This window comes from Lissotriton helveticus, chromosome 4_1 (assembly GCF_964261635.1).
Source record: "Lissotriton helveticus chromosome 4_1, aLisHel1.1, whole genome shotgun sequence".
Lineage (NCBI taxonomy): Eukaryota > Metazoa > Chordata > Amphibia > Caudata > Salamandridae > Lissotriton > Lissotriton helveticus.
The window spans coordinates 1,434,006,086-1,434,024,361 of NC_136063.1; the positions used below are offsets into that span (position 1 = coordinate 1,434,006,086).

The 18,276-nt window shown below is 46.8% G+C and overlaps 1 protein-coding gene across 4 annotated transcripts in view; it reads left to right on the forward strand.

The window, feature by feature from the left end:
- The window catches only part of KDM1B (lysine demethylase 1B), a 631,262-nt gene that overhangs the window by 538,644 nt on the left and 74,342 nt on the right, over positions 1 to 18,276 (forward strand). For all 4 annotated transcript variants that reach the window (XM_078687981.1, XM_078687979.1, XM_078687980.1 and 1 more), the window contains one exon: positions 6,601 to 6,726. In XM_078687981.1, coding sequence (XP_078544107.1) covers positions 6,601 to 6,726 — 126 coding nt within the window. The remainder of the gene's footprint in view (positions 1 to 6,600; positions 6,727 to 18,276) is intronic.

The following is an 18,276-nucleotide window of genomic DNA, read 5'->3' on the forward strand; positions in this document are numbered from 1 at the left end:
GGGGCGATGTTCCTAGAGCCGGATCCACAAGTAGTACTAACAGCGGACGCATCACCGACAGGTTGGGGAGCCCACTTACTTCAATACACAGTCCAAGGGCTCTGGACAATCAGACAAAAGACCCTGCATATCAACCACTTGGAGTTGCTAGCAATATTTCTGGCACTGAAAGCATTCCAGAAATACTTGTACAACAAGGCTGTGTTGATCCGGACGGACAACATGACAGCCATGTATTACATCCAGAAACAAGGAGGGACACACTCTCCACATCTGTCTCACCTAGCACAGAGCATATGGAGGTGGGCAATTCCAAAAAAACATTTTTCTCCTAGAAGAACACCTGCCAGGGAAAGATAATCAAATAGCAGATCTGTTAAGCAGACACAGCCAACAGCTACACGAATGGGAGATTCACCCTCAAGTTCTCCAACTATTCTTCCAAGAATGGGGGCATCCAGAGATAGATCTGTTTGCCACAAACGAAAACTCAAAATGCCAGTACTTTGCCTCCAGGTTCCCACATCCGACAACAGGGCAATGCGATATGGAGAACTGGTCAGGCAGATTTGCCTACACTTTTCCACCAGCCCCTTTGATTTCGCTGGTGGCACGCAAACTACGCCAACAGTCACTCACAATGATCCTGGTTGCTCCCACATGGGCAAGACAGCCATGGTACACAACGTTCCTAGAACTTTCAGTAGTTCCCCATCAAAGACTACGCCTCTCGCCCCATCTTTCAACTCAGAACCATGGAGAAATCAGGCACCCAGATTCCAATCAGATGAACCTAGCGATCTGGCTCCTGAAGTCTTAGAGTTCGGATGCCTTAACTTGCCTCCTGATTGCATAAACATTATCAAGGAGGCAAGACGGCCAACTACTAGAGCATGCTATGCAGCTAAATGGAAAAGATTTGTAATTTATTGCAATAATAACCAAATCAATCCATTAGATGCTTCCATCCAAAACATTATCTGTTACCTCTTGCATCTTCAAAGATGCAATCTAGCATACTCTTCCATAAGGCTACATCTTGCTGCTATAGCAGCATATCTCCAGAACAGACAACACCTGTCCCTATTTAGAGCACCCCCAATCAAAGCTTTTATGGAAGGTCTTAAAAGGATAATCCCTCCAAAGCACCCATCTTCACCAGTCTGGAACTTAAATATAGTACTTACCAGACTTATGGGACCTCCTTTCGAGCCACTCCATTCATGTGAATTACAATTTCTAACATGGAAGGTGGCATTTTTAATTGCCATTACCTGCCTCAGGCGAGTGAGTGAGCTAAAGGCACTAACCATTCAAGAACCTTTCATGCAAATACATGCAAATAAGGTAGTACTTCGGACTAACCCTAAGTTCATGCCAAAAGTCATATCCACTTTCCATATCAATCAATCAATAGAATTGCCAGTTTTCTTCCAAAAACCACAGTCAGTGGCTGAAAGAGCCCTACACACACTAGATGTAAGGAGAGCTCTGCTATATTATGTTGACAGGACTAAATCATTTAGGAAAACAAAGCAACTGTTTGTTGCTTTTTCCCCACAACATAAAGGTAATCCCATCTCAAAATCAGGAATAGCCAGGTGGATAGTTAAATGCATTCAAATATGCTATCAAAAAGCTAAACGCACTCTAACAGTTCCCCCAAAAGCACGCTCTACGCATAAAATGGGGGCATCCATGGCTTTCCTAGGGAATATTCCTCTCGAAGACATATGTAGGGCAGCTACATGGTCTACCATACACACTTTCACTAAACACTATTGTGTAGACGTGCAAACAAAGCAGCAAGCTGCTGTAGGCCAGGCTGTCCGTAAAACTCTTTTTCAGACTGCTGCAGCTGGTACAGGTGACCACCGCTAAAGGAGATACTCCTATACAGTTTATGCTAAGATATGAATTCAGCAGCCCACATGCCTCGAACGGAAAATGCTACTTACCAGTGTGCATCTGTTCTTGGCATGTAGGGCTGCTGACATTCATATCACCCACCCTCCTCTCCGGTGCCTGTCGCAGCTGCAGGATTCTCTTTTGCATGGCCATCTCTTACTTTACTATACTCCATCTTTGCCACAATGGCGAAAAACAATCTAAGGATGGAGAAGATGCCCATGCGCACTGTAGTCCAGGGGAGGAGTCCTCTATCTCGTGATACTTCGAAGACTCTTTCATGACAACAAGGTTCAATCATCCGGACCCAACACTAGGCGGCGATCTATGCTAAGATATGAATGTCAGCAGCCCTACATGCCAAGAACAGATGCATACTGGTAAGCAGCATTTTCCTTTCAAGCTCTGATGCTGTACGTCTAAGTCCAAAACCTTACTCACCCTCCCGGTATCCATTTGGCTAGATACGGAGGTAGGTCCTTTTCCTAGCTTGCTCCCTTGTACTGGAACAACCTTATCCGTTCTTGTACATATCATACCAAATTTAAAAAACTTCTCAAGACAGCATTATTTTAATTCAAATCCTCTGATGTTCCTGTGCTAAGCGAAGTGCCCAGATACACCTATAAGTGTAATTCGAACGCTATTGTAAGTTAAGTTAACATAACAGAACAGCATTTCAGCTTGTCAAGTCAGTGAATTGGAGGTGCTGTCAGTGCAACTGGCAGGCACCACCTTTTTACTGGACAAGTTGATTTTTCAGACTTCGGGATCCTGGCATCATTTCACCCAAAAGTAGAGACGCCCTTCCATTTGGGAAACTCCCATATTTTGTATCTGTTTGTTACATGCATCTAAGGCATAACAAGGATAACCTTCCACTGGTGACGTGGGAAACGAGATACTTCGCTAAGATGCTGCAAGCGATCATTTGCTGTATTCAGCTCTAGGGCAGAATATGATCAAGACCCTTGTTTAATTGAATTATACTCTATTTTGACTTGATACTATGTTGGCTTGCCCATTTCTTTGTGCACGGATATAGCTTGCCATGTACTTCTCCATGATGTTCTACCACTCCCGGACAATAGAATTGGACATCAACCTGATCTTAACCACATCCCTCACCTGACCTGGATCTTGCTCTCCCTCCAGGACATATTCGCTTTGAACTTTCCCTCCAGTGTGGAGACCCTGCAATTTGACCAATGCTCGGTGGAGCTACCTGTTAGCTGTAGAGGAGACGGCTGTGGATCCCCCGCGGCCGTCACCTACCCAGCCGGACATTGGGCAGACGTTCCTTCGTCTCTGTCGTACCCCCCTCCTACCCCTTCCCCCTACCCTCTTCCCCCTCTACGCTCCCTTCTTCTTGCCTTCTATCCCTTTAATGTGTTTCTGCTGAAACCTAGCTATTTGACCGATGCCCGGTGGAGCTATCTGATAGCTGTAGAGGAATGGGCTGCGGATTCCCCCTCGGCCGTCACCTACTCAGACGGACCTTGGGTAGAATTTCCCTTTGTCTCTCCGTCGTATCTATCCCCTACCCCTTTTTCCCTTAACCCCTCTCCCTTCCCCACTCTATTTACCTTTTCTTCTATGCTCCTTAAATGTTTTTACTGGTATCTTTGGTAACTTGTAACTGATGTAAGTTTGCAACTATGTGGAACCTTATGTAAAGCGCTCTGATACCTCAGGGTCTAGCCATCGCTATATTAAACTCTTTAAATAAATAAAATAAAAATGTATTGAGCAGATTTGTGACGGCGAAGGAAACATTAGTGACCTGTCATCCTAGTTCTCTGCCATGGGTGCTGTCAATGATTTCATAAACAATCCACTTGCCTGTCTAGGCGTAGGTATTTAACAAAAATTAAACCACCCTTGAAAACATTGAGTGAGCATGGAGCCTTAACTAGGGTAATGCATGGAAAGCAACCTGCTGGCAGGTGAAGTTATTTTCTTATCCCTACTTCACCTCTACTAAATCTCTGCTTACTCTGACACTGGCAGCAAACCATTTTGCTACGTCAACCTGGGTAAACATAAGTAAGTAAGTAAGTAAAACTTTATTGCTTGACTAAAAAAAAAAACATTGCAAGTATGGGTTTTTAGAAAAATACATTTAAAAGGGAGTGGATTAAGCCAAATAGGATTCAGATGCGAGATAGAGCTTGCCGAAGTGCTTTACAGCGAAATGTTATGCTGATGATGGATCACAGACTGTGGGCCCCTCACAGAGTTTTTTTGCAAGGCGTAAGATTGCAAGGTTAACCACCCATGACTTCTTTTTGCTAGGCGAGCCTTGTCTTCGACTATTGATAGCTTTTTTGTGCTTATTTTAACTAGCCGTTTGAATTCGTTTTGACTTATGTGCATGCTCCAAAGGTCATTTAGACATAAAGTTGTTAGGCCTTTTTCCCAGTAGTCATGCCCTGCATGCCATAGGTTCTTGTCAAGACTAGCCCACAGATGTTGAGCTAGGCTGCCTTCCTTGGATGACCTCAATTTATGGCAACACACGAGAAAAGACATGGCTCTGTCGTGTGTTTGGTGGCAAATTCCCAGTTCCAACCTGATTTGTGCCAGTGATGTTTGAGGCGGTAACTTGAACACTGTTATGTAGATCTTTGTGATGATTTTGTCCAATTGGCCACTGTCCAAGCCTTTGAGGACTTCACTGCCATAGGTTAGTGTGGGAATGATTTTTGCCTGAGCGACCTGTATTGTTGGTGCGAAAGTTGGGCCTTGTAGTTCCTTATGGATTGATCCAATTGCAAAAGCAAGTGCTGCTCCCTTCCTTTTTAGTTCTTCTAAGTGGGTTTTATATTTGTCATTGTTGTTAAAAATAACCCCAAGGTACTTGTGGCATTTGGATTCAACAATGCTTTCCTTATTCAGAGTCCAAGACAGTTTCTTAGCTTTCCCTGGATGAACCGCCAAGATTTTGCTTTTCTTGTTATTGATCAGAAGATCGTTCTTTTTTGAGTATTCCAACGTAGCGTCCAGGAGCCTTTGCATGCCGATCTTTGTTTTACTAAGAAGGACCACGTCGTCGGTGTATAGCAGATTTGACACAATAGACCTGTTACTTTTGGAGTGTGAGAATTGACCTTATTTAGAGCCTCGGGGAGGTCTGATAAAAATAAGTTAAAAAGTGTCGGGGCCAGGACACAGCCCTGTTTTAGACCTTATACTGTCGGAATTGGGCGTGATAGTCTTGAACCATCCCCGATCTTGAACCTGACCCACGTGTCCTGATGTAAAAGTTGTATTGCTCTTAGAAGATCAGCTGGAATGTTTAGACTGGACAGCTTCTGCCAGAGCTTCGTTTACCTGGGTAAACATGTGTTGCTTCTCTCCATAAGATACCCCCTGTTTCAAATGTATCCAGACTTATGGTAAGGATCCAGGGGCACCAGTTCTTTCTTCAGTTACAAAAATAAAATGTTCCTAAATGCGATTTTGGCACCTTCATAAGAAAGCATTCCGATTCTAGTGACCATGTATCAAAACCTTTACTTTGCACTAGTCAATTGTAAGTTCTTTCCTTGTGTGTCCCAGCACCATCCCTTTGTCTCTCATTGAGAGGTAGCATCCAGGTATGTTGCAAGAAACATATACCTGGCAGACAAGCTACCACAGAACTGAATGATTCATGGTGTCAGAAAGCTACCCCAGCCTTTTTAGTGTTTGGCTTCCAATGTTGTTTTCTCCTGTCTTGGTCTGCCTTGCATGGCATACATGGCATGGTGGTCCTCTCAAGAAAAATGGAGGGTTTCCTGACTCACTGGGAGAAGACTCCTAGAGAAGCTCAGAATTTCTTTTTTGTTTAAAAAAATTATCCTCCAACCCATCACCCCTTCTCTTGGGTGCATTGTTTATTAATAAAAACAAAAGTAGACCAACCTGTCTTGCTATCATGATGTGGCGAACTGCCAGCATTATGCATTTTTCCTTACGTGTCCAAGTCCTGTTGATGGAAGTACTTTTGTTGAAAATGGGCATCTCCTCTATTAGCAATCCCTACATTTGGCAGATGGTTTGAGGCGGAGGTGCTGGGGAAGCCTGCACCATCATAGTACTTTGGTGGCCCATCCACCAAACTCCTAATGATGCTTTGTATTTTTTTTCTTATTCAGTTCTATCTGTGGTGTTTGATTTCTAACTTGAGGGACAGTTGTTGGACACACATTGTCCATTCATTTAATGATACAAATCATTAAATTGTTTACTTTTAAATGGCTTAAGGGTATCGAGTTGTCCACTCCTTGAAATGAGACTACAATCGCACTCTCAAGCACACTTATATTACCAAGAGTGACAGTACTAAGGGTATTTACAGGTCCATCCCAGTGTAAACTTACAAGTGTTTGTTCCTGCACAAATACTTTTTACAGCTGTAGAACAATATTTGCTCTATTGCAAGGATTTCTCCACCATGGGATTCACAAACATCTTTGTTATTGGAGCATCTGTGGTAGTAGAAAGTAGAAAGTTCCGTGTTAACTCTTTTCATGTATATCATTTGTGCATGATATATTCTGAATATTTTTTTATTGTTTTTGTAATTAATATGCCCTACAAATTGTCACACTGATTGGGTTCATGTAAACGGTTTATGCCCTCTGATAATGCATGCATAAATGTCTATAAATTAATCTTTCTTTTGTGCCATTTATCATCTCTCCATAGGTTGCTTTGCAGTTTTCTCACAGATTTTGGGATGGCAAAACTCAAGGAGCAGATTTCTTTGGCCATATTCCTCCAAGTTCTAGCAAACGTGGCCTTTTTGGAGTGTTCTATGACATGGATCCTGAGGTATATACAATAACATTTCATGTATTTCTTTCTAACAGAATAGATTGATATTAACTATGTCTTCTGTGAGAGTGAAGAGGGTGCGAGTTCTCTATCTGTGGCTTGAAAATATGTCCAAAACTTGAGGCACTTCACAAAATGATTTCCAACCCTATCAACTTTGGACTTGAAAGGTTGAATTATGTTTGGAATTCCAAAATCTTGATTAACAGAAATAGGATTTGCATTATTTACTTACTGCAAATTGAAATTATGACAGTAGCAAATCTGCTAGTTTTTTTTTTTTTACTTTCATGCCTTTAGAAAAGGGATGGGATAATGGTATCAAACTGGGCTGCTGTAGAGATTGGGCATTGGATGTTAGATGCATTAAAAAAATATGAATCTGAATCCCAAGCATTCCTTAAAATTTCCCCCAGCTACACTTTTTAGGTCTCGGCCTGCGTAGGCTGCGCACATGTGCAGTCTCGCTGGCGAGATTTTATGATTTTAGGTGACTTCACCTAGCTGGCTTTAAGCCCCGCCCCTCTTTACCATTGGCTGGCGTCACAGTTTAGGGTAAACGGTGGCCAGCCATTGGAAAAGAGCGTCCTTTGACGTACACTTTTCTCTTTTGGAGTTGTCCCACTTGGATGGACTTCCCTGACTTACTGCTGGCGTAAAAGGTTTGTTATCTTCTTTATGGGGCGAAACAGATGGCCCTATGAAGAAGATAATGAACCTTTTACGCCAGTAGGGCAGTCCGTCCAAGTGGGACGGCTCCAAAAGAGAATAGTCTCAGTCGAGGACAGACACGCGCAGCAAACTCTATCCTGGGCGTCCTCGTCGACTTTCTCCCACACTGAATAATTTGGTTATCCCGTTTTATAAACTATTGCTTCAAAACTAAACATAAATCCAGAACTGTAAAATTCTGCCCTTGCTTTAGTTTATATAGTAGCAGCGTTTCACCAATACTGCCGCCCTGCCCTCTACAGCTCCTTGAAGTCTTCCGTGGCCCCACTCTGCCTCTCTCTGGTGCCGGGCGCGCTAGTGTTCGGGAACTATCGGATTAAACTTGGAGCGAGTGAGGTTACACAAAGGGGTCGGGCGGGCAGCAGGAACCGGCACCCGAGCGCACACACCGGCACCACAGCGCACACACCGGCACCACAGCGCACAGAGGGGGAAAAGCAGCCCGGGACACGAGGGGCTGGAGCCCCGTGGCGAACAGCAACATGGAGCGCCGCGGAGGCGGCAGGGGAGCAACGACAGCATGAAATGAGCGCTCAGGCATGAGCCGTCGCACCAACTACACACACACTGACCGGCGCCTGGTGAGTGCTGGGAGGCCCCAAGAGGCACGGGAGACGGGTGGCAGGTCAGGGGGATCCAACGGGGCCAGCTCGAGGGTGAGGGAGTTGTCAGGGGGCGCCGAGGCAAACCTCTGGGTCAAGGGGTGTCAGGGGCACGAGTGGCGACAGAGCAGGCACTTGGCGGGTGGCAAGACATGAAAACCTCTGGACCAGAGATCAAGAGCCTACCTGTATTTATATAATAATATTCACAACACTCACTGGGGTTGAAATAATTGTGTTTAGTAGGAGAAAAAAGAAAATATTTTCTTTTTCTTAGTGTCCCCTCACTCACCAGGGTTGCCCCACGCATGCTTCATCATTGGGGCCATCCCAGCCCTCTACGGACTGGGGCGTGCTACGACTTGCGAACTACGTAGGAGCACTTAAATCAGACTATGTGTGGTGCGAGAACTGTGATGTGATGGAGTGGGATAAGTGTAAGTGATTTAAAATACCTGCCTAGTAAGCTACAAATGATTTATTCTTGCTCCAAGGGGGTAGAATTAAAAACGGGGTTGAAAAAATAGGGTGCCTAAAGGACAATGGGTGTAGGTGTACCTATTAGTTCCTATCTGTCAACATGTTTCGAGCGTTTCCCAAGCTCTTCCTCAGGACTACACAGGGACCAGCCCTGTTTTCGCCACTCCTAATAATGCCCAAATGAGCTAATAATAAAGAAAATAGAAAATAGATCAATTTAATGCTGCAAAAAATAAGCATGCATCTAGTACCTACATAAGGGAATAATCATGTGGTATCTGTAAGAAAAAACACATACATTGTGGTTATGGGGTAGCAAGACCCCTTAGGATATGCACATATTTTTCACACACAACACATAAAACATAATATATGTGCCTCTTTGTCCATAAAAGCCTGATGGCATGTATATTTAAAAAACGTTTTGCTTGAAAAAACGTGGTTAGCACCTCGTGAAACTTCATGCATACTTCATACACACAGAGCTGTTCTATTTACATACATGTAGCAGGGCCAAACTTTGCCCCATGGACTCAGAGGGTTTGTATCCCATCTATCTGGTGGTTAAAAAGAAGAAATGGGAAAAATGCAGAGTTAGTGGTCGGTCTTGCCATGAAATGGCGAGTGGTGGCGGCAGCGGTCCGCTGTCTACCGGAACCTGCGGGTTCTGGAAGCACACTTACTTGATTTCAGGATACTAGTGGCCGATTCACCTACTCTGTCGCATCCGGACCGAATGTTAGAGAATCGGTGCCGGGAGGTTGCTTTTGTATTTCATTTCCCCATTCTCATTGTAATTGAGTACACCGTGTGGGTTGCTCAATGTTCGGGACTGTTCCGGCGTCCATATTGGGTGTATACTGGCCGCGCTGAAGTCAGGCGGGCCAAGTGATGGATGCACAGAAAAATAAAAATAGTTATTCCGTTACATGCTTCTCTTCAGGAACCTCTCAATCGAATAATTTAGGGAAAAAGGGTTACTCAATGTTCTGTCGGCTGTTTCGATCTGGGTCGCCAGGTACAGTGTCGGCCATTTTTGTAGTTTTTTGGCATATCGTATGATCGATGTTGGTTGCCTTCATAGAAAATCGATAAACATATCACGTTATACAGAGACTACAGGTACTGAACAGTGGCTCATGACCAGTTAAGGTACGAGATTTCAATTATTTTAACCCTTCAGTCTGTATGTCCATTAAAAGGTGGTATTTAATAGGGTCAAAGCAAATAAGTCTGATAGGTGTGTCAGATTGCACCATCAGGTTAGACTTATTTTTTATTTCTAGCTGTCAGCGAGTTTTTTGTCATTGGGATTGTATTTAGAGACATGTGTGCAGGGCAAGAGTTCATTGTGTAAATTGCCCCCATGGTATGTCATCATTTAGGCCATGGGTATGAGAACGCAATTTAAAAACCAAGAGTTGTTCTTTCTCGAACAATTTCTTTTCCATGTTTGTGTGATTCTGCATGGTTTCTAGAACCACCCACCGCATGTCATTAGGGGTATGGCATTTTTCCAGAAAATGTGTCGTCATTTTTGTGTTGGAACGTTTGCACCTGATGCTGCTTCAGTGCTCCACAATGCGTGTGCTGATCTTCCTTGTGGTCATACCTATATAGTGCAGATTGCACGTACAGGTAATCATGTAAACCACATCTGTTGTGTTACAATTGGAAAAAGATCTAAGGTCCCAGGTGACTCCATTGTTACAGAGTACTTGTTTTGTTGCTGTGGTCAAATGGCAGACACTACAATTTGTGCATGGGTAGTGGCCTGATGGTAGGGGGTGCAGCAGGCGTACAGTTCCTGCAGATCCCTCTACTTCCTTAGGTCGTGTATGGACCACAAAATGCCTGAGGTTTTTACCTTTTCGGTGGCTGAACATCGGCTGCGCGAAATTCAGGCCACCACTGTTCAGTGTTCTCCAATGTTTTTTTACAATTTTGGCTACTTGGTCAGAGGCTACACTGTAAGTAGTTATACAGATTGGTCTCTTGTTTTTGTCAGTTTGATCTGTGGTCTTGTGTTCCAATAGGGCATCTCTATTGCTATTTGTTGCCCTTTTTTTTAGCTTTTGATACTATGTGTTGGGGATAATTTCTCTGTAGTAGTTTGGTACTCAGGTCTTTCGCTTGAATATTGAAATCTTGTTTTTCTGAGCAATTGCGTCTGAGATGCAAAAACTGCCCGAAGGGCAAATTTTTCCTCAGTTGTCTAGGTGAAAGCTGTCGAATCTGAGAAGACAGTTCCTAGCTGTAGGCTTAAAGTGTGTAGTTGTAGTTAGTTTCCCCTCTTTAGCTTGAATGTTAAGATGAAGAAAAACAATCCGGGATCTGCTCTGTGTGGATGTAAATCTCAGGAAAGGGTCTTGTAAGTTTAACCAGAGTAGGAACCGGGTGACTTCACTCATCTCCTTCCCAAATGAGTAGCACGTCATCTATGTAACGTTTCCATAGGTGGATGTGACATAGATGATGGGGGTTGTCAGGGTGTAAGATTTTCTGTTTCTCAAGGTGATGTACGTACAAACCCGCCACGCTCGGCGCGAAAGTACTCCCCATGCTCGTCCCATGTTTTTGACGATACAGGGTGTGGTGGAATTGAAAGAAATTCTCTGTTAAGGCTAGCCGGCAACACTCTAAGACCACATGTCTGGGAGTGTGGTATTGCCACGTATTCTGGAATAAAACTTCCTCTAGGATTTCTAGGGTCTCCTTGTGGGGCAGGCTTGTATATAGGCTCTCTACGTCGAGTCCCACCAAAATCTGGGTGGTGGGGTTGAAATCTAGGTCTTTGATAAGGCAAAGGACGGCCTTAGTGTCCTGGCGGTACGTGTCCGTTTGCTGTATTAGTGGTCTTAAGAAGGCTTCAGCAAATTTGGACAGTGGCTCTAAGTTCGAACCTATCCCTGAGACAATGGGCCTGCCCAGTGGTTTTTCCATTCTTTAATGGATTTTAGGGATCGTATAAAAGTAGGGGGTGGTGGGATGTTTGTTTTCAAGGAAATCTGCCTCTTTTTTGGACATCCAATTGTTGATCAGTGATTCCTCCACCAAACTTGCAATTTCTATCCTCAGAAGTTCTGTCGAGTCATTCTCAATGATCTCTTAGTTCCGTTGGTCTGCTAGGAGACTGAGGCATTCTGCATTGTAGTCTTCTGTGTTCTGTACCACTATGGCGCCACCCTTATCCGCTGGTTTTATAGTTAAGGCTGTTTCTTTCGATAGTTGCTGGATTGCTGCTTTCTCTTTCTTGCTTGTGTTATGAAAAGTTTTGATAATTCTTGGATCTAATTCAGCCACTTCTTTGAGAACAGCTTTTTCGAAAGCCAGGAGTTCTACAGGTATGCTGGCTGTTGGTGGAGTGAATGCTGATATTTTTCTCAACCTTGTATCGTTATTGGTAACCTCTGTTTGTACTTTGTCTTTAAAGAATACTTCCAATTTAATTCTGAGGATGAATTCCTTCAATTCGCAGCATAGTTTGAATTTGTCTAATGTAGCCGTCGGTAAAAAACCCAAACCCTTTTCTAAGACACTGGGTTGATCTTGTGTCAGAATGATATCTGAAAGGTTAACAACCAGGCTCAATGGTTGCTGGTTGACGGTAAGTTCACCGGACCCATGCTCCGTGTGTGGCTCCTGCCTGTTTCCAGTGGCTATGCCCATTGCACATGTTGGCCTCTTCTTGTTCTTCCTCGTAGCGGCATCTTGCCCCTCCCTAAAAAAGGCTGTTGTTGCTGTTCTTGGGCTTGTGTATTATCCCAAACAGGATAGGGTTGTTGTTGATACGGATGATGGAAAGGTGGAGGTCCGTAGAAATATTGGGGTGGAGGGCAATATGGTGGTATTCCTTGATAAGGTGAACATCCAAAACCCCTCTGTTCCTCATCCAGCCTCTTCTTGGTCTCCTATTTCTTGACTGGTTGCGGTTATAGCCGAAGTCCGAGGTTTCGGATCCAGTGTCAGATCCCTCACTATCCGTGTTATAGCCAGGATTTCTTCCTGTAGGGGTATAGTCCTCCTTAATATATGGATAGACTTTTTCATGAGAGAAAGACTTCTTGTCCTTATGAAATTTTACGTACTTGGTGTCTTTTAAGGTAATCTCGAACTCACTCATTGTTTTGTTAAGTTCTTCTAGTCTCTTATTGAGTTCTGCTGGAGTCTGATATGTTTTGAGTTTAATCTCTAAATCATGTATTTCTGTCTTCATCTCCTCTGCCAGGCGTGCTGCTGTTTTTACAATAAGTACCAACCAATCCCTGGTACAGTGCCAGGAGATTAGGAACCAATCTTTCTTGAATGCCATGTTGTGTTGAAAAATGAAGGGTTCATTCCTGACTATTAAACCCCGTGGTGCCGCACTGGCCCTTAAATACTCGCTCATCATAATCCCATGGACTATTGTTTTAATTTGGTTCCGCTTGAGTTAAGTAAGTTCATCGCTGGTGTCTCTATTTGATGTTCCTGTCAGCGGGAGCATAGATGCTATGATCCTATCTACTTCATCTTCTGTGAATGTGAGAACCGTGACCTCAGCCATTCTGATTGTTATTCTGCCCGTTAGTCTTTAGAAGTATGTGCTATAAGTATATTCACGAGTGCTGGAGTTTATTTGTGACGTGCAATAAATGAGTCTCCCACAGCTGTGCGCTGTATAAGGCCGTGCGGGAAATGCAAATGAAGCTGTTGACAGCACTGCTCTCCCCATCGACGTCCAGGTGATGTTGGTCTCCTTCCCGCTCTGAGGTTCATACCCGGGGCCATTCAATGAGCCGTTCCCCTGAGCATTGCTCGCTTAAGTCACAGAAATCCCGTCATAAGGGATCGAAGTCGCGGCGGCCTCCGTCCTCACTGCGTCACAATGTGGCCTCTGCTGGTTCCTCCCATTCCTTAATGGATGTTGCCGCACAGGAGTCGACCCGGTGCCTCCCTCCTTATACTGGAGCCGGGGTGACCATGACCAAGGGAGACATCAACCGCGTTCCTGCCCCAGAAGTAGGTTGTGGTTGCTATTCCTGCTACTTTCTGGTGCCCAAGAAGGACAAGGGCCTGCGTCCTATCTTGGATCTCAGGAACGTGAACCTCTTCCTCCGGAAGGAGAAGTTCAGAATGTTTACCCTGGCTCAGTTCTGGTCTGCTCTCGACCCTGGAGACTGGATGGTAGAGTTGTACTTGCAGGACGCTTATTATCATATCCCCGTCCTGCCGGCCCACCGGCGTTACTTGCGGTTCATGAGCGACCCTTGACCCTGTGACCAGGTAGGTCGCTCCCTCTGCCATCGCGCAGACCCCCTGTGTGCTGCTGCCGCCTCTCTCCAAGTTGTCTGCCGCTCACTGCCGCGGACCAGTTTGTACTTCTCTGCTGTACTCTGTTTTCTTTCTGTTGACCCCCTCGTGCCCCTTATCCCCCATTGCTGTGTTTTCTTTACTTCTGTTGACCCCCTCATGCCCCTTGTCCCCCATTGCTGTTTTCTTTCCCTCTGTTGACCCCCTCGTGCCCCTTGTCCCCCATTGCTGTGTTTTTCTTTCCTTCTGTTGACTTCTCGTGCCTCTGGTCTCCCAAATTGCCGTTTTCTTTTCTTTCTATTGAGCCCCTGTGCCCGCTTCCTGCCTCTGCGTCCCCGCCCCCTGGTTTCCCATTCGCCGCCCGCTCCCGCATCCCAGCTGCTCCTCCCTCCCAAATCCCCTCATATGGGGGCCGCGCGGTGGTGAGGAGAGCGACCCTTGACCCTGTGACCAGGTAGGTCGCTCCCTCTGCCATCGCGCAGACCCCCTGTGCGCTGCTGCCGCCTCTCTCCAAGTTGCCCACCGCTCACCACCGCGGACCGGTTTGTACTCCTCTGCTGTACCCTGTTTTCCTTCTGTTGAACCCCTCGTGCCCCTTGTCCCCCATTGCTGTGTTTTATTTCCTTCTGTTGACCCCCTCGTGCTGATTTTCCCCCATTGCTGGGTTTTCTTTCCCTCTGTTGACCCCCTCGTGCCCCTTGTCCCCCATTGCTGTGTTTTTCTTTCCTTCTGTTGACCCCTCGTGCCTCTGGTCTCCCAAATTGCAGTTTTCTTTTCCTTCTATTGACCCCCTGTGCCCGCTTCCCGCCGCTGCTTCCCCTGCGGCCCTGCCCCCTGGATTCCCATTCGCCGCCCCGCTCCCCAGCTGCTCCTCCCTCCCACATCCCCTCATATGGAGGTCGCGCCGCTGGTGCGCTTAAGGCAAGCCCGTCCGCGCCTGGACCGCGCCCAGCGCCAGAACCCCTGGCCCCCGCCGAAGCCAAGTGACCCGACTAAAATACGACACCGCCACACTCCACGCACTCAACACCGGCCGACCACCTGCCTGCTATTGTGCCTCCCTGAAGCGCACCCACAGTCCCTTAACCTGCCAAGCCTGCAAATTCAGCTGCCTCCGGACCTGCACCCCACCCTCCGGACCAGGCAACAAAAACAACCACCTCAAGTGCATCCTGCTTAACACCCGCTCCGTCCACAAGCACGCAGTTGAACTCTGGGACCTCCTCGATACAACAGCGCTGGACGTCGCCTTCCTCACGGAAACCTGGATGAACGCCTCCTCAGCCCCCAACATCGCCATAGCCATCCAGAACGGCTACAAGATCACCCGGAAGGACCGCGTCAACCAAACCGGAGGAGGAATCGCCATCATCCACAGGAACACCATCAGCGACACAACCAACTCCGAAGACACCCTCACTGCAGCCGAACACCTACATTTCCAGATCCACACCGACCCCAAAACTACCCTCAGAGGAACGCTCATCTACAGACCCCCGGGCCCACGCTCACAATTCAGTGAAGCCATCGCCGACTTCATCAGCCCACACGCCCTCGCCTCGCCAGACTACATCCTCCTAGGGGACCTGAACTTCCACCTGGAGAACAAAAACAACAGCAACACCACCACCCTGCTCGACAACCTCGGACTCAACCAACTGGTGAACACCCCCAAACGGGGTGCCGCTCGTTTCTGCCTGCCTTCACTTGGAGCTTGTCTGCAACCTTTCCAGCGCTGTGCCCTGATTGCGTGGGCTGTTCCGCCCTGAGGCGCCATTCGAGGAGCTAGGAGCCCGAGTGCTCCTTTTTGAACTGCTGTTACTTTGACTTGGGGAGAGAAGCGTCCCACGTAAGGAGCGGGAGCGGGACTGCGAGGACCAGAGGTGCTAGCGCTTGTCCATCGCGCGCACCTGGTGCCTCTTCCCGCCCCCTTTCTGCAGGCTACTTCACTTCTCGCGGCCCCCGCTCCGCGGGAGCCGCTCGTTTCTGCCTGCCTTCACTTGGAGCTTGACTGCAACCTTTCCAGCGCTGTGCCCTGATTGCGTGGGCTGTTCCGCCCTGAGGCGCCATTCGAGGAGCTAGGAGCCCGAGTGCTCCTTTTTGAACTGCTGTTACTTTGACTTGGGGAGAGAAGCGTCCCACGTAAGGAGCGGGAGCGGGACTGCGAGGACCAGAGGTGCTAGCGCTTGTCCATCGCGCGCACCTGGTGCCTCTTCCCGCCCCCTTTCTGCAGGCTACTTCACTTCTCGCGGCCCCCGCTCCGCGGGTGCCGCTCGTTTCTGCCTGCCTTCACTTGGAGCTTGTCTGCAACCTTTCCAGCGCTGTGCCCTGATTGCGTGGGCTGTTCCGCCCTGAGGCGCCATTCGAGGAGCTAGGAGCCCGAGTGCTCCTTTTTGAACTGCTGTTACTTTGACTTGGGGAGAGAAGCGTCCCACGTAAGGAGCGGGAGCGGGACTGCGAGGACCAGAGGTGCTAGCGCTTGTCCATCGCGCGCACCTGGTGCCTCTTCCCGCCCCCTTTCTGCAGGCTACTTCACTTCTCGCGGCCCCCGCTCCGCGGGTGCCGCTCGTTTCTGCCTGCCTTCACTTGGAGCTTGTCTGCAACCTTTCCAGCGCTGTGCCCTGATTGCGTGGGCTGTTCCGCCCTGAGGCGCCATTCGAGGAGCTAGGAGCCCGAGTGCTCCTTTTTGAACTGCTGTTACTTTGACTTGGGGAGAGAAGCGTCCCACGTAAGGAGCGGGAGCGGGACTGCGAGGACCAGAGGTGCTAGCGCTTGTCCATCGCGCGCACCTGGTGCCTCTTCCCGCCCCCTTTTCCTCCTCCTACAAGAACAAATTAATATACGCGAACGCGGGACGCGCGCGGACAGAAGCGCGGACGAAGAGCGGGCCCTCTGTGGCCCTCAGTGGCCGAGGTAGGCTGGGCTGGGCCCGGTTACTTACATTGACTGCGTTATTTTAATTGCGTTTCCTCGAGACTTTTTGATATTCGCTGGACGGTCAGAGAAAGAGTTACCTATTGAAATTGTGCCGTCATCTTCTTGAACTGTGTATTTTGTCAGTCTTTATTGGATCTCCAGGATTATATGTTTTATTGTGGAGTATTATCTTAATATCTTATATTAACTCTTCTGGAAGTTCAGCATCTTTTGTACCACTAGTTTGTGAGTTAACCTTATAAAAGATGTTTAAAAAATTGCGTTCTGGGAGGGAAGTAGGAGGCACATTAGCCTCACAAAAAGAGCCTGTTCGTATAAGAAACAAATCTGTTAATAACCCCCCATTGAAGGGTCAATGCCAACTATTTGATCTCTGGGATTTGCCGACCCTCAAGATCGCTAATCTGTCCATGAATAAAGCCACTGGTGTTACGGCCCAGGAGGTCTATACTCCTGTTTTTACGTCTCCCCCGCCCATTTTGGTGCAGCCCTCAGTCTTACAATCTGCACTAGCGGTGTCTTCTCCTCTTGTTCATGCTGAGGGGAAGGGAGAAAGTAAGGTTGATTTTGCTGGACCTGAAGGGGATCCCACGAATTATCCACTGCTGTCTCATACTCCGCAGAATGATAGGTCGGGCGGTGGCTCGTTATTACTATCCACCAACCCTGCACTCTGTGGTCGGTATGTAAATATAGCTAAAGTGGAAACTCAGGCCCCTATTAGATCGTCGGGGGGTGCGACTCCTTCTGGGCTTATGTTGTATAGTAGTACCCCCTCTTTAAATGGTCAGGATACGTCTAATCTGTTAGATGCTTCTGGGTCTTTGGGTCTTAATCTATCGGGTATATGCCATCCTCAGGAGGCGTGTGAAAAACCTATCTCTGAATCCATGATTGCCTTGGAACAATTATTATCCTCGATTTTAGCCCTATTGGGGAAATTTGTTGGCAGCTCAGATTGCATCTTGGACTCAGTTACTCAAATTTTGAAGGCTCTGTTACAAAAATCATCTGATATGAGAGGTGTTTTTCCTCCTATGACTGAATACAGTCAGCCAGTGGGAGAAATAAATGCCCCTTTAGAAGTCGCTAACACGAAGGATGTGGCGGCATCTCTGCAAATACACACTGTAGCTATCCCCTTAACTGCAGCGCCAAATTGTATTAAGAACTCAGTTTTAGAGATTGAGGAAGAAAATAAATCCATTTCTGGGTCTAAAGGGGTTCAAGACCTATTTCCCATTTTTACGTCTGAGAATAGAAAAGACGCGAATGATACTAAACAAGAGGATAAGGTAAAAATTGCCAAACATGGAAACAATAAAGGGAACAAAAAGAAACCAATTCGAAAGCATAGGAAGAAAAGGCAGCGTCGAATAATTTTTCAAAATTGTTCGGCCGAAGTGGAGAATGAAGTAGTGGACTTGGAACTCTGCTCATTATCCGCAAAGGCGGATGCTGAGTGGAACTCCTTCATTCCTTCACCTTTCAAAGGTGATAGTGA